At 44.4% G+C, this 26049-nt stretch overlaps 1 protein-coding gene across 4 annotated transcripts in view; it reads left to right on the plus strand.

The window, feature by feature from the left end:
- LOC144498707 (E3 ubiquitin-protein ligase TRIM33-like) overlaps positions 1 to 26049 on the plus strand; it is a 147657-nt gene that overhangs the window by 58692 nt on the left and 62916 nt on the right. For all 4 annotated transcript variants that reach the window (XM_078220245.1, XM_078220247.1, XM_078220243.1 and 1 more), the window contains exon 2: positions 643 to 761. In XM_078220245.1, coding sequence (XP_078076371.1) covers positions 643 to 761 — 119 coding nt within the window. The remainder of the gene's footprint in view (positions 1 to 642; positions 762 to 26049) is intronic.

Raw genomic sequence — 26049 nt, forward strand, 5'->3', positions numbered from 1 at the left:
ATAGATGGTGAATGATTGTGGACTGGCTCTCCTAATATCTGTGAAGCCTTTTCGTCTTTTTCCACCTTTTAATGTCACGTGACATACATTTCTAGAAAACTGCTTCATGCATCACTCAAAAGGGGCGGCATGGTAGCACAGTGGTTAGCACTGCTGCTTCACAGCTCCAGGGTCCCAGGTTTGATTCCCGGCTCGGGTCACTGTCTGTGTGGAGTTTGCACATTCTCCTCGTGTCTGCGTGGGTTTCCTCCGGGTGCTCCGGTTTCCTCCCACAGTCCAAAGATGTGTGGGTTAGGTTGATTGGCCAGGCTAAAAATTGCCCCTTAGAGTCCTGGGATGCGTAGGTTAGAGGGATTAACGGGTAAATATGTGGGGGTAGGGCCTGGGTGGGATTGTGATCGGTGCAGACTCGATGGGCCGAATGGCCTCCTTCTGCACTGTAGGGTTTCTATGATTCTATGATATAAACTTGTTTTTAAATCAGCGATGGCAGTGTGTGGGAACTACTTTTTCTTAATCTCGCCCCTCCATTCTGAATTACTTTGAGCTGTGAGAAATGTCAGGAGAAAATAATTTAATGCTTCAGGATTTGGATGTCCTGATGAGAGTTGGTAATGTTGGATTTTCTATCTTTCTTCTCAGTTGGTGTAATCCGGTGCCCAGTCTGTCATCAGGAATGCAGACAGCCAGATATCATCGACAACTACTTTGTCAAGGACACAACTGAGGTGCCCAGTAGCACAGATGAGAAATTCAACCAGGTAGGTTGATTTATTTTTTTTCATGGCATTGCTGGGAAGATCAGTATTTGTTGCCCATTCCTAATTGTCCTTATTGAACTGAGTGGCTTGCTAGACGATCTCAGAGGGTATTTGAGAGTCAACTACATTGCTGTGGGTCTGGAGTCGCATGTAGGTCAGGCCAGGAAAGGACGGCAGATTTCCTTCCCTAAAGGACATTAGTGAATCGGAGGGGTTTTTCTACTTCTTGGCCCCTATTACTGAGACTAGCTTTCGATTCCAAATCATATTAATTGAATTTAAATTCCATCATCTGCTATGGTAGGATTTGAACCTAGGTCCTCAGAGCGTTGGTCTGGGCCTCTGGGCTACTAATCCAGTGAAATTACCACTACACCACCGTCTTCCCCCTCCCGCACAAAGGAGAGAGAGAGAGAGACACTCAAATGTAGTTGTCGTAACTTGGCTCCACCAGTTAAGAACAAACTATTGGTGCTGTCAGAGATCCTGAGTACCAGCAACCTGAGGCACTCTTAGTCGACTTGAGTACAAACAGCACTAGACACCTTGCATAATCCGATGTGAGGCCTTTAATGACTTGTGCACAAGGAGAACCACCCTTCAGTTGTCCTGCAAGTGTTTCTGAAGTGACCGAAAAACATCTTAGCAATTCCTTGTCAATTACAACAAATCAGAAACGAGCAATCTTTCTAATCCTTCATTGCATACATATTCACTAATTAAATTCTGGCTTTTAACCCTTTCTTATTCAATTAAAAACTGACTTCTGCTAATCCTTCATTTGCATAGCATATCCCCATATCTTACCGTTGGTATTTGTTGTGGAGAAATCTGGTCCTGCTCACCCTCTGATGAAGGCTGAAAAGCAGAATGTTATGGGGCCTACGTAGATGAAGATTAGCCTGTTCATGCTGAATAGAAGACACTGACTCCTTTTACGGTCTGCAAGCTGATAAACATTTTAAAAACTGTACAGAGAAGGCATGAAACTTTAATTTGAACATTTTAGCTTCCGCACAATTTAGCTTCCAAATTATGAAACTTCAATCTGAGCATTTTAACTTCCACAATGCTTATTAATGAACAACTATTTATGGGGTGATGCAGATTCAAAGCTTCCAGATATGACTCTAAGAGCTAAATGCTGGAACAAGCCTAGTCAAGTTGGAGTCAAGTCCCAGCTCGATTCCAGATTGGTCAGCCTGGATCATGTGACACTTTCAGAAGATCTCCCCTTAAAGAGGCCAGACATCACCATGGTGTAGTCAGTTCAAGGCATGGCCACTACTTGATAGCAGTGCTTTTTGGGGCTTCTGTAAAAGCACATAAGATATGGAGTGGGATTTTCCAGCCCTTCCTGTTGATGGGATCTTCTGGTCCCGCCAAAGGCAACCCCCTCCTGTGGGGTGTTCTCTGGCGGTGGGATGGACGAGTTACACAAAAAACCATAGACACCGGTGGGACTAGAAAATCCCAATGGCAAGCTGCCTCTGCTGTCGGAAAACACCGTGTGTGGAGGTGGGGGGAAGGCAGAAAGTCCTACCCACAGGCAACCCAATCAGGTGGTTTGGGTGGTGGCAAATGGATTTTTCTGTCCATTATTTGCCTCGGGCTCTGACTGACTCCATTCTAAGCTATCGTTTGTGCTACTGAGTTTATTTTTAAGAAATGGAAATCAAAAATGGTACCAGAATGGTACACCTGAATAAGGGGAAGAAATGTAAAATGGCTGGTCTCTTCCAGATTCAGCACCTCTGTTTATTTACCTGTGTGCTGCCTCGGGCTGTCTCATGGAGACTGTAATGAGTCTGACAGGAGAATTAACAGAAATGCAACGTACCTACCCAAGTAGACAGATCAGTACACGTGAAGCGCATGTAGAATCTCTTCCAGTAGTGCACAATGGAAAAGGTAATGCTGAATGCCAAATTGATGTGTGCTGCTCTGAAGTTAATTCAGAGCTATTGATATATACACGGGGAGATGGTGGTGTAATGACAGTGACTAATAATTCAGAGGTTTAACGCTTTGCGACATTGGTTCAAATCCTACCACAGCAGCTGGTGGAATTTAAATTCAATTAATAAATCTGGAATATAGAGCTAGTCTCTGTAATTGTGACCGTGAAACTATCATTGATTGTTGTAAAAACCCATCTGGTTCACTAGTGCCCTTTGGAGAAGGACATTTGCAATCCTTACACAGCATGTGACTCCAGACTGACACTTAATTGCCCTCTCAAATGGTCCAGCAAGCCTTTCAGTTCACAGGAAATTAGGGATGGGCAAGAAATGCCCTTCTTCCCATGAAAGAATAAGGAAAAAATAAATAGGTGAATGTAATGTGTTGGGGCAGATAACATTTTTCAAACACAAACTGCTGTGTAGATTCCTTCCTCTTTAATACATAGCTTGAAGCTTAACTCACACTTAGCCTGAGGATAAAATGGCCTTCAATAATTTCTGCCCCCCCCCCCCCCACCTCTCCTCGTGCATAGGTTATGATCTTGCTGTATTACAGTTTTGCTGGCTATCCTCACCTTTATTAGCCTAAAGAGTCAGTAGCAAAGGGTCAGATTGTGACCTGGCCATGCAGAGACATCCAGCAGTGTTCAGTGGAGGGAACTGTTGATTGGAGGCACTGGGCCTAGCTGTAGCACCTCTTGCTGCGACCAGTAAGGTCAGTGAACTCAATGAAGAAATGTGCACCTGTATAACACTACAGTACTTGCTGTAGTAATGCAGGAAATGCAGTTGCTAATCTGTGCACAGCAAGGTTCTGCAGACAGTATGATTAAATGAACAGTTTGATAAATCCCCTTCGATAATGTTGGTTGAGGGATAAATATTGACCAAGGCACTAAGAGAAAATTCCCCTATACTTCGGTATTCTCCTGTGAACATGTAAGATTTCAAACAGTACCTCATTTAATGTCTCCTTGGAAAGATGGCTCCTCTGAGAGCCCAGCACTGCCTCGGTACTGCATTAGCGTGTTAGCCTGGATTATATGCTCAAGTCTCTGATGCGAGACCTGAAGCCACAATGTTCTGATTCGGGGATGAAAATGCTACCAAACCAAGTGATGGTTGGCCATTGTTTGAATGTTTGTTTACAGTTCATGAAAATTTATCGAAAATGTTGCCTTTGTGTCAAATGAATTGAGGGAAAAACAGCTTATTTTAGGATTGGACTTTTGGTGTTGGGTTGACATTTTACAAAGTGACCTTGAAGCAGTCAGATTGTTATACATACCGCATGGTAGGTTGTTGCATAAGGCTAAATCTCACTGGATCCAGGGTCAGGTAGCCAGTTGGATACAAAATTGGCTTGACGACAGAAGTCAGAGGGTGATTGTCGAGGGTTGTTTTTCAAACTGGAGGCCTATGACCAGCAGTGTGCCTCAGGGATTGGTGCTGGGTTGACTGTTATTTGTTATTTATATTAATGATTTTGATGAGAATTTAGGAGGCGCTGTTGGTAAGTTTGCAGATGACACCAAGATTGGTGGCATAGTGGACAGTGAAAAAGGTTATCTAGGATTGCTATGTGATCTTGATCAATTGGGTCAGTGGGCTGACGAATGGTCGATGGAGTTTAATTTAGATAAATGTGAAGTGATGCATTTTGGTAGATCGAATCGGGGCAGGACTTACTCAGTTAATGGTCGGGCATTGGGGAGAATTACAGAACGAAGAGATCTAGGAGTACAGGTTCATAGCTCCTTGAAAGTGGAGTCACAGGTGGACGGAGTGGTGAAGAAGGCATTCGGCATGCTTGGTTTCGTTGATCAGAACATTGAATACAGGAGTTGGGATGTCTTGTTGAAATTGTACAAGACATTGGTAAGGCCACACTTGGAATACTGTGTACAGTTCTGGTCACCCTATTATAGAAAGGATATTATTAAACTAGAATGAGTGCAGAAAAGATTTACTAGGATGCCACTGGGACTTGATGATTTGAGTTATAAGGACTGGGGTTTTTTTCCCTGGAGAGTAGGAAGCTTAGGGGTGATCTTATCGAGGTCTATACAATAATGAGGGGCATAGGTAAGCTAGGTAATCAAAATCTTTTCCCAAAGGTAGGAAAGTCTAAAACTAGAGGGCATAGGTTTAAGGTGAGAGGGGAGAGATACAAAAGAGTCCAGAGGTGCAATTGTTTCACTCCGAGGTGGTGAGTGTCTGGAACAAGCTGCCAGAGTCAGTAATAGAGGTGGGTACAATTTTGTCTTTTTAAAAAGCATTTAGACAGTTACATGGGTGAGATGGGTATAGAGGGATATGGGCCAAATGCAGGCAGTTGGGACTAGCATAGTGGTAAAAACTGGGCATCATGGACAATTTGGATTGAAGGGCCTGTTTTCGTGCTATAAGCCTCTATGACTATAACTGGTTCATGAAAATCCTTCAGGGAAAGAAACCTGCTGCCCTTGCCTGGTTTTGGCCTTAATACGTGGCTTCAGTTGTACACCTTTTAGCTGCCTTCTGAAGTGGCCTAACAAACCATGTCATTATATTGAGCCATTGCAAAGAATAATAAAACTGAACCTAGGCATCAAACCTAGATATGATGGGCAGACTCCGCAATAGGAACATCATTCCCTCCAGGTTACACATTATCCTGATTTGGACATGTGTCATAATTTGGCCATTGCTGCTGGAGCTATCAGCATCCTGGGAGCACCTTGGCTGCATAGAGTGCAGTGGTTCAAGCCCAGCAGCAGCTCTTTGACCAACCAGTGATGCGCAGCCTTGCCAGTGACACCATGTCCTGAGAATGAATTTAAAGAAAGTCTCATTATATCTGGATATCTGCAGCAAGAGTATTGTAAGGTTAGCCAGGGCCAACTGCTGTGGGGCTATCCTCTGCAAGTCATCCTGCCAAAGAAATTACCTTAAAATTAAACAATGGTGACTGCCACCTGGAAGATTTGGTCATTGGCCAGAATAACCCAGCATTTGTTATCACCTGCCAACTGTGCCTGGATTGAACACAACCCTTCCTGCACGTGTGAACCATAGCATTGTGCCCAGAGGGAAACACTACCGGCAATAAACTTATGTACTTGTAAAAATTTTGCAAGTGTGGTGAAATTATGTTGCAGCGCTTTCTATACAGGGGTTAAAAGCGATTACTTTCATAGTGCCTTAAGCATTGTAAAAATGTCCCACGGGTGTTATTGACCAAAAATGGGAACCAAGCCTAATGGAGATATTAGAACAGATTGGTCAGAGGTAGGGTTTAGGCAGTGTCTGAAAGGAGGAAAAAGAGGTGTAGAGGATTAGAGAAGGAATTTGAGAGCACAGGGTCCAGGCAGCTGGTGGAGCACTTAAAATCAGGTATACATGAGGCCAGAATTGAAGGCATGCGGAGGCTTTGGCGGGTTGTAGGCAATAATGCCTGAGCTGTGCAGTTATGTCCTAAAGTTCCTGCACAGTTGCATGCCGGTCAGTCTCCTAAGTTGCTGTGCATGTGCAACCATGGCCTCAACTTTAAGGTCCTATGTATGTAAATGAATCAAACACACACTATAAAAGTAAGAGGGTGCATTAGTTATAAGACTGGCGAAGGTAAAAGAGATGGGGAGGGGTGAGGCCACTGATGGATTGCACACAAGATTGACAATTTTAAATTTGAAGCGTCGTCAGACTGGAGCTAGTGAACGGGGGTAATAAGAAAATAAAAGTTGCTGAAAGTTAGGATCTAGACAGCAGGGTTTTGAATGAGCTCAGAAGGTAAATCCTTCTCCACACTGAATCTATATAATATGCCCATTGATACATTTGTGGATTGCCAATGGGTTAAAGTGCAAACACCACCAACACTATCCTATATTGAGGGGCTGTGCACCTTACATGACACTGATATTACTGCCCTTATTGTGGAGGTTTGCTGAAGTTCTCCTTGAAATAGACAGCACAGCTCCGCAGCAACCATTTCCTATTGCCACTTTGGTTTATTTGGTTTACTTATTTGTATGAGTGGCACAGTGGTTAGCACTGCTGCCTCACAGCGCCAGGGACCAGCGACTGTCTGTGTGGAGTTTGCATGTTCTCCTTGTGTCTGCGTGGGTTTCCTCCGGGTGCTCCGGTTTCCTCCCACAGCCCAAAGATGTGCGGGTTAGGTTGGCCATGGTAAATTGCCCCATAGTGTCAGGGGGAATAGCAGGATAAATGCATGGGGTTAAGGGGATAGGGTCTGGGTGGGATTGTTGTCGGTGCAGACTCGATGGGCTGAATAGCAGCCTCCTGCACTATAGGGATTCTATGATTTTGGGTGTCTCTGGCAAGGCCAGCATTTGTTGCCCATCCCTAATTGCCCTCAAAGGTGGTGGTGAGCTGCCTTTTGAACCTCTGCAGTCCATGTGGTGTAGATACACCTCCACAGTTCCACTGTCCCAGCAACAGTGAAAGAATGGCGATGTATTTTGAAGTCAGGATGGTATGTAGCTCAGAGAACCATAGACTCCCTACAATGCAGAGGAAGGTCATTCAGCCCATCAAGTCTGCACTGACTCTCCGAAATAGCATTTTACCCAGGTCCACCACCTGCCCCATCCCTATCACCTTGCACATTTACCATGGCTAATCCACCTCGCCTCCATATCTTTGGATTGTGGGAGGAAACTAGAGCATCCGGAGAAAACACACAGACACGGGGAGATTGCAGGTGACAGTGTTTCCGTGCATCTGCTGCCCTTGCCCTTCGAGGTTGTTGAGGTCGCAGGTTTGGAAGGTGCTATTGAAGGAGCCTTGGTGAGTTGCTGTGGCGCATCTTGTAAATGGTAGACACTGTTGGCCTTAATGCACAGTGGGATGCTTATTGAAATGTAGAGTCCATACGTTTGCCTAATTTATTAACGTGGCAGCCCCTCTTTATACCTCTGCAAAGCCAAGTGGAAGGAGAATATTGAAAAGCTTTGCCACAGTTTGGAGGAGACGTGAACATTTGAAAAGTGTTGATGTTGTGTACTACAGCAAGTCTTTGCTCCTGCTCGGTTGGCTTGCAAAACATTGGTCAATATTCAACTCGGATTTGAAATGGAAGTGGATGGTTTATTACACGTGATGCTTATATTGAAACCAAAGTAGCGTTCATGAGCATGTTTGAACTGATAACCTGTGGCACTGGAGGAATCCTCAGTGCTGTGTCTATTGGCTTGAAAGACAAGTGTTTAAAAGCTCAGAAAATTCCTTGTTTCATCTACTGTCAGCAGTTGTGTTCAGGAGCAAAATTCCTGGCTTGCGTTTGTAAATGGAAAGTTTGAAGATTCTCCGGGTTACAGAGCCTCGGAAGGAAGCTGGTACTCCTGACTAGATGCGTACCGTGTAGTAAATCTTTGTATGAGGGACAATGTTATGGAATTGTATTCCCAAGGGTATCTTCTGCCTCTATGGCGAAGTTGTGGACAGCCTCGTGAGGACCAGTAGATGGAAAATATTCAAGGGTGACTGTCCATGATTTCTTGGTGTGTGTCTCGTTCTTCTCTTCCCATGGGTGTGGCTGTGCCCAAATTCTAAGGCTGGCCCTGCTGTGCCTGTCCAGTTATGAAGGACCAGCAGTCAGGTACTAATACAATACAGCAAAGTGGTGCACAGCAACTGAGAGAACCATCCGTGGCAGATAAAAACCTTCAAACCAACCAGCTTACTGCAGCTCAATAAATGAGTCGACTTGAGTTATACTTAAAGGGGGCAGGGGGTGAGGTGTTGGAATGGTCTCGAGTTTCTGGGGCTATTTCCACTGTAGCAGAGAAGTCTATAAGGTGTAGTGGAGGTTTTTAGCTTTATTGAGTGTTTTGTTTAGGAAAGATTATATCCTCTGTTGAAGAGTCAGTGACAAATTGTCTTTGATTTTAAAAAGTGGAGGGAAAAGTCAGGAGAACTTTGTTTAAACAGCAGCATATTGGAGCACTGAATGTTTACCATAGAGTAGTTGAGGAGAGACTGTTGGCATCTGTTAAAGGGATGTCATGTAAATTCACCTCTTTAAGTAAGTCAAAGGGAGAATGTGGGACATTGGCCACAAGCCAGCCTAGTGCAGACAGGATGGGTTGAATGGCTTCCTCCTGCAGCATTAACCTTGGGACAAAAGATCAACATTTCAGGGCTAAGGAATACGCACAGGCTTATATCACTACACACAGTTAAGGGTTTGCCAGCTGTAGCCCAAGCAGGCTCTGCATTGTCCTTGCTTGGCAACTGTGATGCCACGTTGACCATTTAGGAAAGGATGGAAAATGTTTTCATTACAAGACCACAGAGTTTTCCAAAATGGCCCAATCACCACGATTTACAATGCGGTCTGGTGTTCATTCTTGAAAATCGTGATGACCTGATACACCATGACCCAAGAATAGTCAGGTGTTTAAAACCCAGAGCAAACGTGCATCAATTGGTTGATCTTTTGAAGCATCACTGTCTTCACAAACGTGTTCTGCAAGTCGGGTCTAGTTGTGCTGAGCCCCGTTGTTGTGTTATAAACCTGTCGACTTGTCCCTCCTCCCTCTCCCAGTTGCACTTGCACAGTCATTATGACTCGATTTAAAACAAACAAATCTGGTAATCATTCCATGTAAAGATAAACCAATCTGGTCGTGAATGTATTTGTATTGCAATTCTGCAATATCATCGCAATCATTCTTTTCATAAGAGTGGACTCATTCCATTCCCAGGACTGGGAGGCTTATCCCAAGCTATGCTTTGTAGTGGAGAGGGTGCAGAGAGCCAGGATTTAAATGAACAATGACCATTCATCAGGCTGCATTGCAGTTCATTCAAACTCGGGATTTTCCAGTTCCCCGCCGCGTGTTTTCTGAAGGAGAGGTGACTGACCATTTCGCAGTGGCGGGAAAGTCCTGCCCACAGTCCTGCCTTCAGGAAGATTATTTCAATTAGTTAATTATGGAATGTGGTGCAGGACAGGATGTTTCCAAAATCAATTAGCCTCCCCCCCCCTTTTTGCTGACCCCATCGCTTCTCCCTGCTGAACTACAGACCCGGTTCCTCCTTGAATTTGTATCCACGGATGCTCTGTTTCATCTATTTTTACCACAGTGCCAAGTAACCAAAGCTAACCCTTCTCTCTTGCCTCTGTAGAAGGTCACCAAACTTTTGTTTTCTTCGGTTTGTTTTGTGGCTCCGTGCCAGGTTCATGGTCAGAAACAGGAATTGAATGACTTAAAGCTTCTGTTGATTTAGCTCCTGGCTTCTGGCAGCAGATGTGAGGAATCTGATAACTCGCTGTTCAACTTACTGAATTTTACAAGCTTTAATAACTTTGCCAAACAGAAGTCTTTGGCCCATAAATCTACAACTGAATAGGTGACTGAGTACGGAGCTCTGGCCTTAAAAACCTCCAGTTGCTTTAATGGAGAGAGGGAGAGAGAGAGAAAATAGGTTTGGGAAAATGGAAAGATGGAATCAAATGGGCAGAAAGGGCTGTCTTCCTGCAAGAGTCTGTCATGATTTTTGTGAATTGCTGACCTGGACAGAAATGGAGTGTTCAATAGAAAGTTGAACTTCCTTCTAGAATGGGTAAAATGGTGGATATTTGGTGGTTGGTAAGTGTGTGTGCTGGTCATTGCCATTTCCCATGTAGCTCAGATGCTGTACCAGTGGGATACAAGATAACCCACATCTCCATAGCTGCTTAGTCACTGCGTTATAAGCAGCGAGAGTTCACAAAATTCCCAGTCCTTGCGATTGTTGCATTTGGCAGTCATATACAGACTAATGCCACTCCACAAGAACCTACCCTCTGAGTCTCTCTGAAGGCCTATCATTCTGTGTTGCTTAGACGTGGCCTTTCAGCCAGCTCTTTGAAAGCTGTATCTAGTTAGTTCTACTTCCCTTCACAGCCCTTGCTCTGTTTTCCTTTTTAAATAACATACAAAAAGGGAATTTGGTGGCTAAAAGTCAACCTTGCAGGCGGTGCATTTAGGTCATCTCAACTGGTCTGTCTGAGAAATGGATTTTGTAGGTCATCATATTGTCATAATAAGCGGTAATTGGGAGGGAAGTCCATGTTTCGCAATTGTGATTCTGTTTCATTGACCACTGTTGCTGTGCCTGTTAAATACACAGCTGGGTAATGTCATTGTATGTCGAGTGACTGAATTGAACATACTAAATTGGTGATTATGTCATAGGAACGTAGGAGCAGGAGTAGTTCATTCAGCTCATCAAGCCTGCTCTGCCATTCAATATGATCATGCCCCCCTCCCCCCATTCCCACCACCACTATTCCCATATCCCTTTATGTCACTGGAATTTAGAAATCTATCAATCTCTACTTCAAACATACTCAATGAGCTTCCACAGTTGTCTGGGATAGACAATTCCAAAGATTCACAACCCTCTGCGTAAAGAAATCTCCTCATCTCGGCCTTAAGTGCCTTCCCCCTTAGTTAGAAATGTGCCCCCTGGTTCTAGACTCTCCCAGCCAATGGAAGCATCTTAACCTGCATCCGTCCACCTACCCTGTCTATCTCTCAACTTTTTGTAGGTTTCAATAAGATCACCTCTCATTCTTCAGAACGCTAGAGAATATGGGCTCAGTTTGTCCAATCTCTCTTCATAAGCCAGTCCTGCCACCCTGGGAACAAGTCTTGGGAATCTTTGTTGCATTCCCTCTACGGCAATAATATCCTTCCTAATGTTAGGGGACCCAAACTGCACACAATACTCCAGGTGCGGTCTAACCAAGCCCTATGCAATTAAAGCGATACTTTGCTTGGCTCCTTCTGGCCTACCCCAAAATAACCTTATTTCTGTATTTTAGATTGAGAACTATATCACATGTCCCCATTTTTTTGATTTGATTTTTTATTGTCACATTTATTAGCATACAGTGAATTGTTTCTTGCACGCTATACATACCATTCGTAGAGAAGGAAAGGAGAGAGTGCAGAATGTAGTGTTGCAGTCATAGCTAAGGTGTAGAGAAAGATCAACTTAGTGCGAGGTAGGCCTACTCAAAAGCCTGATGGCAGCAGGGAAGAAGCTGTTCTTGAGTCGGTTGGTACGTGACCTCAGACTTTTGTATCTTTCCTGATGGAAGAAGGTGGAAGAGAGAATGTCCGGGGTGCATGGGGTCCTTAATTATGCTGGCTGCTTTTCTGAGGCAGTGGGAAGTGTAGACTGAGTCAATGGATGGGACGCTGGTTTGCGTGATGCAGTGGGTTTCATTCACAACCCTTTGTAATCGTCCATGTGATCCTCCTTGGAAAATATATTGTGCGATGAGAATGAAGTCAAGGTGAAACATGAATAGTGATTGTGTCCTTTTGTGTTTTGGTGTTGGAGATGCAGAGGAATGGTTTTTTTTGCAAATTCTGCCCCACCTACACATCTTGGTACTTTGGTAGGAAACTGGAGCACCCTGAGGAAACCCACATAGACACGGGAAGAATATGCAAACTCCACACAGACACCCGAGGCCTGAATCAAACCTGGGTCCCTGGCACTGAGGCAACAATGCCAACCACTGTGCCACCCTACTGCCCATGTGTGGCATGTCAGTACACTGTTGGTACTTAGATTTTCAAAGTAAATTTAGGCCAAGGTCCATCTGTTCACCAGATTGATTTTTGGGATGGCGGGAATGTCCACTGAGAAGGGATTGAGGAGACTGGACCTGGATTCTCTGGAGTTTAGAAGAATGAGAAGTTCCTCATTCGGGGCGGCACACTGTTGCCGTACAGCGTCAGGGATTCGGGTTCAATTCCAGCCTTGGATAACTGCCTGTGTGGACTTTGCACATACTCTCCGCATCTGCGTGGGTTCCCTCAGGATGCTCTGATTTCCTTCCACAGTCCAAAGATGTGGAGGTTAGGTGGATTGGACATTCTAAATTGCTCCTTAGTGTCTCAGAATGTGTAGGGGGATTTTTGGGCTAAATATGTGGATTACAGGGATAGGCTGGGGGTGTGGGCCTGGGTAAGATGCTCTGTCGGAGAGTTGGCGTAGACTTGGGCTGAATGGTCTCCTTCTGCAATGTAGGGATTCTATGATCACGTTGAAACTGAGAAAAATTCTTCCAGGGTTTGACAGGGCAGATGCAGGAAGGATGTTCCCCCTGGATGGGGCATGTTCTGGAACCAGGGAAGACGTTCTCTGAATAAGAGGTAGGCCATTGAGGACTGAGATGAGGAGGAATTTCTTCAGTCAGAGGATGGTGAGTTTTTGGAATTCTTTAGCCCAGAGGGCTGTGGAGGCACAGTCAAGGAGTATATTCAAGACAAAAATAAATATATTTCTTGATAATAAGAATGTGAAGGAATCTCGGGATATTGTGGGAAAGTGGCATTGAGGTAGATGATCAGCCCTGATCTAGTTAAATGTTAGAGCAGTCTCAAGGGGCTGAATGGCTGACTTTTGCCCCTATGTTTCTATCTGGTTTCCCTCTTCTACCAGCCTGCTAGTTCTCAATGTCCGATGATAATGGAGTTGCTGATTAAATTGGAGCAATTAATGTCTGTCAATCAGTGTCTGTAACAGACCCTGACGTGATGTGGGGGAAAAGTCCCACTCAAGGAGAATTTGGAATTGGTCCAAAACAGAGTTCCCTTTAAAATATAGTTGTCGTGTGGGGTTCCTTTAAATTTATTTGTGTAGTTGAGAACATGCATTATTTCTGACAGAACAAGGCCAAGGCCTGTATGGAACCTTTCAGATTACTGCAGGATGATTGGTCCAAAGTCATCTGTTCCTCCCAAGAATATTACACTTCCCGTATGTCCCAGCTCAAATTACTCGTACTGAATATTTTCTGAAAGGAAGCAATCTAATTTTCATTTGAATAAGTCAATGTTTCTGCTTCCACCATTTCTTGAGGGCCAGTTCCATTTATTTACTGCATAGTCACTGCTAGTTTTGGTCCATGTTCAATGGACTGATCCCTGGGGTGGTGAGATTGTCCTGTGAGGAGAGGTTGAGGAGACTGGGCCTGGATTCTCCTAGAGTTTAGAAGAATGAGAGGTGATCTCATTTGAAAAATACAGAATTCTTACAGGGCTTGATAGGGCGAATAGGTGAAGGTTGTTTCCCTGGCTGAGGTGCTCCATCACAGCCTCTGGCTCTATGATCCTGGACAAAATGAAGCACTCTGACATGATCATTATTAAGCCGTGATCATATCAGCTTTCAATCTTCCTAATATGTTTGATCTAAATCACTTTCTTTTATTCATTGGATGTGGGCACTGCTAGCTGGACTGGCATTTATTATCCATCCTAATTCACAAATTGAATATGTGAACAGCAGTTGTCTTTTAAAAAAGGATTTGACCTGAGTGGTGTTGTATTGTTGAATGCTAGAGGCAGAAATATTGACCACTTGGGATTGCAGATCAGGATAACGATGAGCTTTGCACCTGGCTCCTTTATGGCACATTTCTGCTTTGCAACTATAGTGAGATAATTTAGCTGAGTGATCTACTTTTCTTCCATCATTCAGTGAACAACTTGCATTTGGAATAATTTAGGTTTTGACTCATCTCTGGGCTTGATGTTTTTCTAGTTGCCAGGTTTCCTCTGTTCCAGGTTTCCTCTGTTACACGGTGATGCATCACAAAGCACTTGGCTTGAAAGCACTTTTGGACACCCTGAGGTGGTGGTATAAATTTTTCTTCCATTTTGTTCCTAAACTTTAACAATGTTTAATTTTGAGTTGTGGAGAACTTTTAAGAAACATTGTCCAGAAAGTGATCTAGCTGTTTATTTCTAAACATCTCAAGTCCACTGGAGTTTGAGTGAAAAATCTGACCTTAATCACCTTTTGACCTCCAACATCTGTCATGAGGCTTGTGAGCCACTAAGCAATTGAGAGAGAATATCCACAGGATCAGTGACTGTTGTACATCAACAGAAAAGAGACAGGAGAAAAAAAATAGCGTGTTCAATTCTTGAAGTAAATTTATTTTTGAGCTTGTTTAATGTTCGTTTAGCTCTAGTTTTCATCTTTGTTGAAAACCATCCAGAATGTATATGCGACTGTCCAGTCCAAAAACAGCTACTTTCCTTTCAGAGTTTGGAGTTCAAATCATGCATAATCATTTGGGATTCACACGAGCTCATTCTCGCCATGCATTATTTATAATGGGTCATGCAATACCATTCAGTTTCCCACGCGTTTACTGCTTCCACTGAACCAGTTGGTTTCAATTACATTACAGGCCCACCTCTATTGATCCCACTGTCCGTCGTTAACCCGGTGCTTTTGGAATTTTGATGCTACTCGTGGCCCTAATTGAAAAATGTCACTTGCCCTAAAAAATAAAATGCGGTCACTGTTTATCTAGTGTGTAGTTATAAAGCCTGTCAGAGTGGGGGAATCAACTGCGCAAATCCTGTTCCTTTCCAGCTTGCTTAGAAAAGCTGCACGTTTACAATGTGAGGCCATTTTAACAGCAGGATGGGCAAGATGGCTGCAAGAGGCCTGAATGGTCGAGTCCTTCTACTTCTCTCAGTTATTTGAGGAAGGGTCAACATTTGTTTTTCTGCATTGACCATTCCTTTAATCACTGGAGAAGCTCTGTCCTTTCTCTTGCTGCCCTCTTCCTCACTCTCTCTTCTCTTTCCCTCCTTTTTCCCACCCCTGTTCTATTTCTCTCTCACTATTTTGATGTACTGTAGTCATGATCTTTCTACTATGCCTGGTCAGAATAGAGATGATTGGATAATTCTCCCATTAATTATGCCGAGGGACTTCCCTGCTGCAAGTGACTGGGATTGACTTTGCGCACATCATTTGTGCCTAACTATCCCTCCACTCACTGCATTTTTGCTAGCGAAATCTGCCATTTTTGGGGGATGTTGCTGTAGTTTTGGTCATGAGTTCTGCTCACTAGTTCATTACAACTTTAAATAGACTGTTTACTGCATTGCATGGTATAAAACAGCTCTGTTCTCTGAGCAGATAGATTTATTTTCCTGTCAAAATAGACTGTTGTGAGTCTCACTCTGCCACCAGCTGACTGTGGGATTTTACCCGCTCCCCCCCCCCCCCCCCCCCCCCCCCCCACCACCACCACTGCCTGCAGCTTGTTTTCCAACAGTGGAGGTGGCCCATTGACACGGAATAGTCATTGCTCCACCTGAACTTTGCTTGCTTGCTTGTTTGTTTGTTCGGCAGGCAGCCACATTTTCCTGTACTCTCGTTCTCTCTTCCCGATTTCCCCACTTTGTACAAATCAAGACTCTGCTCCTCCAAATGTTTTTCCCAACTCCAGAACAGTGGAACTGCCTACTGTTTGGAACCCTGCTGGTAACACTTTGACTAAGTCACCAATTATAGCCTGATCGAGCCAGTGTTGGGATGGAGATAGTCTAGTATCTGTTGTGTACAATCTCCAGCTAAATGTGTTAATCTTCCCTGCAATACTGTGTCCCTTAAATCTTATCAATCGAGATTGGCATCCAAGAGCTCACTGATAGGAACATAGAGGACTTGGGTACAGGAGTAAGCCATTCGGTGCTTTTGAACCTGTTCTACCATTCAATAAAGTCATGGCTGATCTGGTTGTGGTCTCAACCCCACATTCCTGTCTGCACCCCCATAATCCTTGACTCCCTTTATCTATCAAAAATCTCTCTAACTCAGCCGTGAATAAATTTAATGGACTTGGCCTCCACTTCTTCCGGGGAAGATGGACTAATGACCCTCTGAGGGTTGCGGGGTATGGGGGGGGGGCTGGTTTCCCATGTCTGTCTTAAAAGGGCGACCTTATTCTGAAACTGTATCCACTGGTTTTAGTATCCCCCACAAGAAGAAACATCCTCCTGATATTCACCCTATCAAATCCCCTCGGGATCTTGTATGTTTCAGTGAGATCACCTCTCATTCTTTGAAACTCCCATGGGTACAGATCAGAGATTTACCCCACTTGTGTGTTTGATAGTCACAATAATGTTCATTGTGTTGGCCAGGATGTGTGCATGTTTTGGTAAGTAAAGGCAAACTAGAGTTAAGAAAAGCGACATTATATAATGTCTTTCATGTCTTTGATATCTAGAAGTGCTGCCCAAGAGGTGACTTTTTATCTTGACGCAGTTGTCTCTGTGCTAAAAGGGCTTTTTAAGCACCACAGAATTTGAGCATATTATTTAGGTGGGCACTCAAGAGGGCAGTTGAAAGAAAGCTGCTGTTATTGGAGGGGATTTTCGCAGTAACTTGTTGTCTACATGGACTTTAGCAAGGCCTTTGACAAGGTACTGCATGGTAGGTTGTTGCATAAGGTTAAATCTCACGGGATCCAGGCTGAGGTAGCTAAATGGATACAAAATTGGCTTCTTGACAAAATAAGAAGTTTAACAACACCAGGTTAAAGTCCAACAGGTTTATTTGGTAGCAAAAGCCACACAAGCTTTCGGAGCTCTAAGCTCCTTCTTCAGGTGAGTGGGAATTCTGCTCACAAACAGAGCTTATAAAGACACAGACTCAATTTACATGAATAATGGTTGGATTGCGAATACTTACAACTAATCAAGTCTTTAAGAAACAAAACAATGTGAGTGGAGAGAGCATCAAGACAGGCTAAAAAGATGTGTATTGTCTCCAGACAAGACAGCCAGTGAAACTCTGCAGGTCCATGCAACTGTGGGAGTTACAAATAGTGTGACATGAACCCAATATCCCGGTTGAGGCCGTCCTCGTGTGTGCGGAACTTGGCTATCAGTTTCTGCTCAGCGACTCTGCGCTGTTGTGTGTCACGAAGGCCGCCTTGGAGAACGCTTACCCGAATATCAGAGGCCGAATGCCCGTGACCGCTGAAGTGCTCCCCAACAGGAAGAGAACAGTCTTGCCTGGTGATTGTCGAGCGGTGTTCATTCATCCGTTGTCGCAGCGTCTGCATAGTTTCCCCAATGTACCATGCCTCGGGACATCCTTTCTTGCAGCGTATCAGGTAGACAACGTTGGCCGAATTGCAAGAGTATGTACCGTGTACCTGGTGGATGGTGTTCTCACGTGAGATGATGGCATCTGTGTCGATGATCCCGGCATCTCCACATCATTCTTGACAAAAGCCAGAGGGTGATTGTAGAGGGCTGTTTTTCAAACTGGAGGCCTGTGACCAGCAGTGTGCTTCAGGGATCAGTGCTAGGTCCACTGTTATTTGTCATTTATATTAATGATTTGGATGAGAATATAGGAGGCATGGTTAGTAAGTTTGCAGATGACACCAAGATTGGTGGCAGAGTGGACAGTGAAGAAAGTTATCTCCAATTGCAATGGGATCTTGATCAATTGCGCCAGTGGACTGACGAATGGTAGATGGAGTTTAATTTAGATAAATGTGAGGTGATGCAGTTTGGTAGATTGAACCAGGGCAGGACTTACTCAGTTAATGGTAGGACGTTGGGGAGAATTACAGAACAAAGAGATCTAGGGGTACATGTTCATAGCTCCTTGAAAGTGGAGTCACAGGTGGACAGAATGGTGAAGAAGGCATTCAGCATGCTTGGTTTCATCGGTAAGAGCATTGAATACAGGAGTTGGAATGTCTTGTTGAAGTTGTACAAGACATTGGTGAGGCCACACTTGGAATACTGTGTGCAATTCTGGTCATCCTATTATAGAAAGGATATTATTAAACTAGAATGAGTGCAGAAAAGATTTACTAGAATGCTATCGGGACTTGATGGTTTGAGTTATAAGGAGAGGCTGGATAGATTGAGACTTTTTTCTCTGGAGCGTAGAAGGTTGAGGGGTGATCTTATAGAGGTCTATGAAATAATGAGGGGCATAGATCAGCTAGATAGTTAACATCTTTTCCCAAAGGTAGGGGAGTCTAAAACTAGGCATAGGTTTAAGATGAGAGGGGAGAGATACAGAAGTGTCCAGAGGGGCTATTTTTTAACACACAGGATGTTGAGTGTCTGGAACAAGCTGCCAGAGGTAGTAGTAGAGGTGAGTACAATTTTGTCTTTTAAAAAGCATTTAGACGGTTACATGGGTAAGATGGGTATAGAGGGATATGGGCCAAATGCGGGCAATTGGAACTAGCTTCGGGGTTTTAAAAAAAGGGCAGCATGGACAAGTTGGGCCGGAGGGCCTGTTTCCATGCTGTAAACCTCAATGACTCTACGACTCTATAACTTCATTGCAGTGCTAATGTTGCCTACTTGTGACACATAAATTTTTAAAAAACTAAGGTGCTGTTTTTTCACATGAGCCATTAACCTGAGGACCCAGTCAGTCTCCTGGGGTGGGAGCTTAAAAGCTCCCAGCAGCATTCGAGTGGTGCAAGGTACCACTCCTACCCACTCCCCAAGTAGATTAAGTGGTCAATCGTTCAACTGATATTTATGATAGCTTCATTTCATAAGAACAAGGAGTATGCTATCTGGCCCCTCGAGACTGCTCCGTCATTCAATAAGATCATGGCTGATTTTTCGTGGACTCAGCTCCACTTACCCGCCCACTCACCATAGCCCATAATTCCTTTTTGAGAAAGGATATACTGGCACTGGAGGGAGTGCAGAGGAGATTCACTAGGTTGATTCCGGAGTTGAGAGGGTTGGCTTATGAGGAGAGACTGAGTCGACTGGGGCTGTACTCATTGGAATTCAGATAGATAAATTTTTGAATTCCCAGGGTACTAAAAGAGATGGTGGGGGAAGTAGCAAATGCACTTGTGGTAATTTAAAAATTTCAAAAATTTATCTATCCTTGCCTTAAAAACATTCAACTGCTTCCCTGGGCAGGGAATTCCACAGATTCACAATCCGTTGTGTGAAGAAGTTCCTCCTCAACTCAGTCCGAAATCTGTTCCCCCTTATTTTGAGGCCATGCCCCCTAGTTCTAGTATCACCCGCCAGTGTTTCTATAAGATCTCCCCTCATTCTTCTGAATTCCAATGAGTATAGCCCCAGTCTATTCAGTCTCTCCTTATAAGCCAACCCTCTCAACTCCGGAATCAACCTAGTGAATCTCCTCTGCACTCCCTCCAGTGCCAGTATATCCTTTCTCAAGTAAGGAGACCGAAACTGTACACAGTACTCCAAGTGTGGCCTCACCAGCACCTTGTACAGCTGCAACATAACCTCGCTGTTTTTAAACTTCATGCCTCAAGCAATGAAGGACAAAATTCCATTTGCAGCCTTAATTATCTGCTGCACCTGCAAACCAACTCCTTGTGATTCTTGCACAAGAACACCCAGGTCCCTCTGCACAGCAGCATGCTGCAATTTTTTACTATTTAAATAATAGTCCATTTTGCTGTTATTCCTACCAAAATGGATGACCTCACATTTACCAACATTGTACTCCATCTGCCAGACCCTCGCCCACTCATTTTGTCAGACACTCGCCCACACACTTAGACTATCTATATCCCTTTGCAGACTTTCAGCATCCTCTGCATAATTCACTCTGCCACTCATCTTGGTGTCATCTGTGAATTTTGACACACTACATTGGTCCCCAACTCCAAATCATCCAAGTAAATCGTAAATAATTGCGGTCCCAACACTGATCCCTGAGACGCACCACTAGCCACTGATCGCCAACCAGAAAAACACCCATTTACCCCCACTCTTTGCTTTCTGTTAGTTAACCAATCCTCTATCCATGCTAATACATTTACCCATAACACCGTGCACCTTTATCTGATGCAGCAGTCTTTGGTGTGGCACCTTGTCAAATGCCTTCTGGAAATCCTGATACACCACATCCACAGGTTCCCCATTGTCCACTGCGCATGTAATGTTCTCAAAGAATTCCACCAAATTAGTCAAACATGACCTGCCCTTCATGAACCCATGCTGCGTCTTACCAATGGGATAATTTATATCCAGGTGTCTCGCTATTTCTTCCTTGATGATAGATTCAAGCATTTTCCATACTACAAAAGTTAAGCTAATCGGCCTATAGTTACCCACCTTTTGTCTACCTCCTTTTTTTAAACAGTGGCATTATATTTGCTATTTTCCAATCTGCAGGAACCACCCCAGAGTCCAGCGAATTTTGATAAATTACCCCTAGTGCATTTGCTACTTCCCCCACCATCTCTTTTAGTACCCTGGGATGCATTCCATCAGGACCAGGAGACTTGTCTACCTTTAGCCCCATTAGCTTGCCCAACACTACCTCTTTCGTGATAATGATAGTTTCTAGGTCCTCACCTGCCATAGCCTTCCTGTCATCAATTTTTGGCATGTTATTTGTGTCTTCCACTGGGAAGACCGACACAAAATACCTGTTCAATGCTTCAGCCATTTTCTCATTTCCAGTTATTACATCTCCCTTCTCATCCCCTGAAGGACCAATGTTTACTTTTTCGTTTTATACATGTGTAGAAACTTTTGCTGTGTTTTTATATTCTGAGCTAGTTTACTCTCATAATCCATCTTACTTTTCTTTATAGCTTTTTTGTGGCTTTCTGTTGACCTTTAAAGATTTCCCAATCCTCTACTTTCCCACTAATCTTTGCCACTTTGCGTACATTTCCTTTCAATTTGATACCCTCCTTTATTTCCTTAGATATCCATGGCTGATTTTCTCTCTTTCTACAGTCCTTCCTCATCACTGGTATATACTTTTGCTGAGCACTGTGAAAGATCACTTTGAAAGTCCTCCACTGTTTCTCACTTGTCTCATCATAAAGTGTTTGCTCCTAGTCTACCTTAGCCAACTCCTCCCTCATCCCTTTGTTTAAGCACAAGACACTGGCATTGGATTTTACCTTCTCACGCTCCATCTGTATTTTAAATTCAACCATATTGTGATCACTTCTTCTGAGAGGATCCCTACTTGCAAGATCATTAATTATTCCTATGTCATTACACAGGACCAGATCTAGGAAAACTTGCTCCCATCGTTTCATGTGATGAAACGATGTGTTTCGCAATGTTTGAAAGATGTGATTGCTACATTAAAGGCGGCTTATAAATGCAAGCTGCTAAATGTTATTTTGTTGGAAACCTTTCTGCAATTTGGCGCAGTGCCTGTTCTGTTGTAGTAGGTTCAAGCTGTTACTGCCTTTTGAATACTCGCTCTTCAACCAGGGGAACCATTTCAGTTGCTATATGGGAACTTAGTGACAAAACTGTTGTTCGAGGGAATTTGGAAATGTTTAAAACTCATGGCAGGGTTACTGAGATGGAAGGTCAGAGATTTATCTGACTGGCAGTGCAGTGTGTGCCATGCGTGTTTGCAACGGCGCCAATGGAAGCACGCTCAGAACAGACTCATACATGAATATGGGTGTTGTGACAGAGTTTGAAGAGCACATTTGTTCACTGAGTTCTTGAAGAAAGAGGAATCTTGTTTGTTTCCCCCCGGTGCCGAGGGTAGGCACTGCAATCATCGATTTTTACCTTCCCTTCCTCATTCCCCCACGTCCACCCCATCCCCGGTACACTTTGTCACTCAAAGTTCTGGGCATATTTCCAGTGGAAGTTGCAAGCACTCAGTGTTGCAAAGGCACCGTTGGAGACACTGTTACTGCTGCAAGCACGCACGGCATTGTGTAACAACGACAGTACACAGCTGCCACGTTGTGATCTTCCATTTCAGTGCCTCTGCTGCGCAATTTAATCGTTATCCAGTATGGCCAGAGGTTGTCTCACCAATCACCCACTCTTCCTGTGATAACATTCAGCTCTTCCTAAATGGCTGTGGTGTCTGGGTCTCCATTCCTTCCTGGCAGCCTGCCCCAGCTATTGATCACTTTGTGCCCAAAGAAATACTTCTCGACAGTTATTCCAAAGCTGCGTTTCGTAGCCCTAAACTAGTGTGCAACCTTATTGTGGCTGAAGGATATCCGTTTACTTTCTCCATCCTGTTCTCCATTATGTTCTTGAAGTCCCCTTCTGAGACTTTGCTCTCTTTTGAGATTTGAAGTGTCTCTGAATTACATAGTTGAGTTTTCTTCCGTAAGGCTGATGGTTGGCCTCTTTGCTGGGAGCTGCACAGTGTGTGTGTGTGCGTGGACCCAACCAGAGCTGTGTACAGTATTCCAGTATGGCCTTGGAATTTGGGTCCCCACCTTTGGCTCTTGAGCCTTGTGAAGGGATGCTGCACTGGCAGAGGTGCTTTTTCTTTGGGAGAGGTGTTAAGCTGAGGCTCCGTTTGTCCTGGGAAGAGGTGATAAAAATCCCAGGGCAGCATTTTGAAGAAAAGCAGAGGAACTCTCATCACTGTCTGATATATTTATCAATCAGCCAACATCACTTCAAATAAAAAGATCTGGCCATTATTACTGTTTGGAGGACTTGACTGTGTAAATCTGAGGCAGTGTTACCAAAGTTGCAATGGTGTGCACTTAGAACAGTCCTGGATTGGACGTAGAGTGCTAAAGTTGTGAAAGGTTGTATATAAATACAAACCTAGTCTTTATTTCTTTCATGTTCACTTTTTTTAGCCTGGGTGATGGTGACTTGGCCTCTGAACTTTTGTGAGCAGGCAGCTGAATGTCTGAGACCAGTGTTTGGGTTTTATTCTGCATAGTGCCCCTGTGCTGAGCTCCAAGCACCAATGGTATAATTGTCTGTTCTCATTAGAAACTGTAACATGCCCTTCAATGCAGATGCCTCCTATAGAAGTGTTAGTCAGGGAGGAGGAGGGAGCAAAGGGGAGGGATGGTGGGTGGGGAAGTTGTACAGAAAGCCTTACTGGAAGTCACACCAGAAATCTTGTGACCCAGGTTTTGGCTAGCATTAAATAAACACAACTGGACCATAGGTTAGGATACATGTAGAAGAACCGGTTTATAAAATGTAATTTGGGTAAGCAGTAGTAGGAGACAATACAGCTACAACAACTTTAATTTAAATAGCACTTTTAACAAAACTCTAGGTGTCTTGCTGGTGTGTTACCACCAGACCAAATCTGTCGCTAAGTCAGGCACAGATATTGGGAGAAGCGACGAATGGTTTAAAGTTAAAGTAAAGTTTATTCATTAGTCACAAGTAAGGCTTACATTAACACTGCAATGAAGTTACCGTGAAATTCCCCTAGTCGCCACAGTCCGGCGCCTGTTCGGGTCAATGCACCTAACCAGCACGTCTTTCAGAATGTGGGAGGAAACCGGAGTACCTGGAGGAAACCCACGCAGACAGGGGGAGAACGTGCAAACTCCACACAGACACAAGCTGGGAATCGAACCCGGGTCCCTGGCACTGTGAAGCAGCAGTGCTAACCACTGTGCTACCGTGCCGCCCTGGACCGTTTGGTCAAAAAGGTGGATTTTATCTCTTGTATAGGTAGTCCCAAAAGGTGCAACACATTGTGAGCTTGGCAATGATGCCAAACCTAGATTAATGCCTTATGCTGTGTCTCTCGCACAAGGGAGTAATGCAGCCCAGGGACCTCAGTAAACCACCTCCGCACATGCTGCGGGACAGCAATGTGACACTGTCCTGTGTCATTCAGGACCTGAGGTGCCCAGCTCCAGAACAGTCTGGCTTTCCTAACATTTCATTTAAAATGAGTTGGGTCATTTGGGAGTGATGTCAGGAAGCACCACCTCGTGTAAAGAATAGTGAAAATATGGAGAACTAATTTTCTCCACTCCACCAAAAGACAAAGCTGTGGATGCTGGGCTAATTAAAAATTTCAAAACAGAGATTTAATTTTTTGTTAGGAAATGGTACTGAGGAATATAGGGCAGCATTAACGAGAATAATCCTTAGTGTCCAGCTAGCGTGAAAATGGGAGAGTTGCAGATCTGTTTTTTGGGTGAGTTTTTACTCCCAATCTTGTGCACATAGTGGATGACAAAATGGGCTAGACTGTTTCTAGCTACTAGAGGCATTGGGCGGGGTTCAATTCACCAGCTAACTTGATCAGGCAGCAGAGGGAACTATTGTGCATGTGCAGATCTCCTGAGGTGGCACATGCGCAGTTCCAACAGCAGAGGCCTGATAGAGGGAGAGAGAATTGTCAGGCCTTTGCTGCTGCAGCCAGCCTCAACACAGCCCCTCCCCTGCCGCAATCGCGGGGGGCCCGAGGCTAATCGCAAGCCCCACACTACCGGAAAATATAGCCCCTTGGCTGCCGAAACCGATCGTGTCCCCCCCCCAACTGATTGCATGCAGAGCGGCCCAACTCCTTCCCTCCCTCCATGATTGCAGGTGTAGAGTGTTCAGCAAGCATTGCCAAGGTCCCAGGCTGGCACTGCGCAAGGGGCACCCCCTTGCCTTCGGCCACCTTGGGGGGCTTCAATAGCCTCTGGTTCTGTCGACAAGGGCAACACGACTGGTCCCCATTCATGATGCCATGTTGCAGCTTTATAAAACTTTGGTTAGGCTGCACTTAGAGCAGTGCATTTAATTCTGGTCGCCACATTATCGGCAGGATGTGGAGGCTTTGGTGAGGGTGCAGAAGAGGTGTTCCAAGATGCTGCCTGAATTAGAGGGTATGAGTGCTAAGGAGAGGCTGGACAAACTGGGTTTGTTTTCTCTGGAGCGGAGGAGGCTGAAGGGAGACCTGATAGAAGTCTATAAAATTATGAGGGGCATAGATGGGGTTGACAGTCGGAATTTTTTTCCCAGAATTGAAATATCCAAATCTAGGGGGCTTGCACTTAAGGTGAGAGGGGGAAAGTTCAAAGGTGATGTTAGGGGCAAGTTTTTTTTACACCGATTGGTAGGTGTCTGGAACGTGCTGCCAGGGGTGGCGGTGCAGGAAGATACGATGGGGGCATTTAAGGGGCTTTTAGATAAGCACATGCATATGCAAGGAACAGAGGGATATGAACCAAGGGCAGACAGAAAGGATTAGTTTAATTTGGCGTAATGTTTGGCACAACATCCATGGCCAAAGGGCCTGTTTCTGTGCTGTATTCTATGTAAAGAATGTTCAATGTTCTATGTAAAGTTCTCCTAATCAGATCATTGCAGGTTGCGTATTGCACACGCACTCACGAATGGCCGAAGGCGACCCCTTTCAGACTTAAAATGCCCAGTCTACCTCAATTTGCCCTGGAAGGCTATCTCAAAAATCTGACCAATAATTGAAGCACGCCATTCCACACTGCTACTATGAAGCAGCAACATGAGTAGTATTTTTCACTAACACGATACTGCTGTCAAGCCAAAAATACATTCTGCCTACCACAGAAATGAGTAACGTGTAAATAAATTTCAATGTTAGTGTGATGGTGGGTGCATAGACTATCCTCTTCAGCTCCCAGAATCCTCCTCTGCCAGATGATCTTCCTCCTGTTTGTCATTGGACGGGTTCTTCCTCTACCCACAGTACGGTCGAGGTAACTGAGTCGACATCTCCCAGAATCCTCCTTTGCCATCTCTGCTGGATTATCGGTTGTTTTTGGCTCAAATAAG

This window comes from Mustelus asterias, chromosome 9, assembly GCF_964213995.1.
Source record: "Mustelus asterias chromosome 9, sMusAst1.hap1.1, whole genome shotgun sequence".
NCBI lineage: Eukaryota > Metazoa > Chordata > Chondrichthyes > Carcharhiniformes > Triakidae > Mustelus > Mustelus asterias.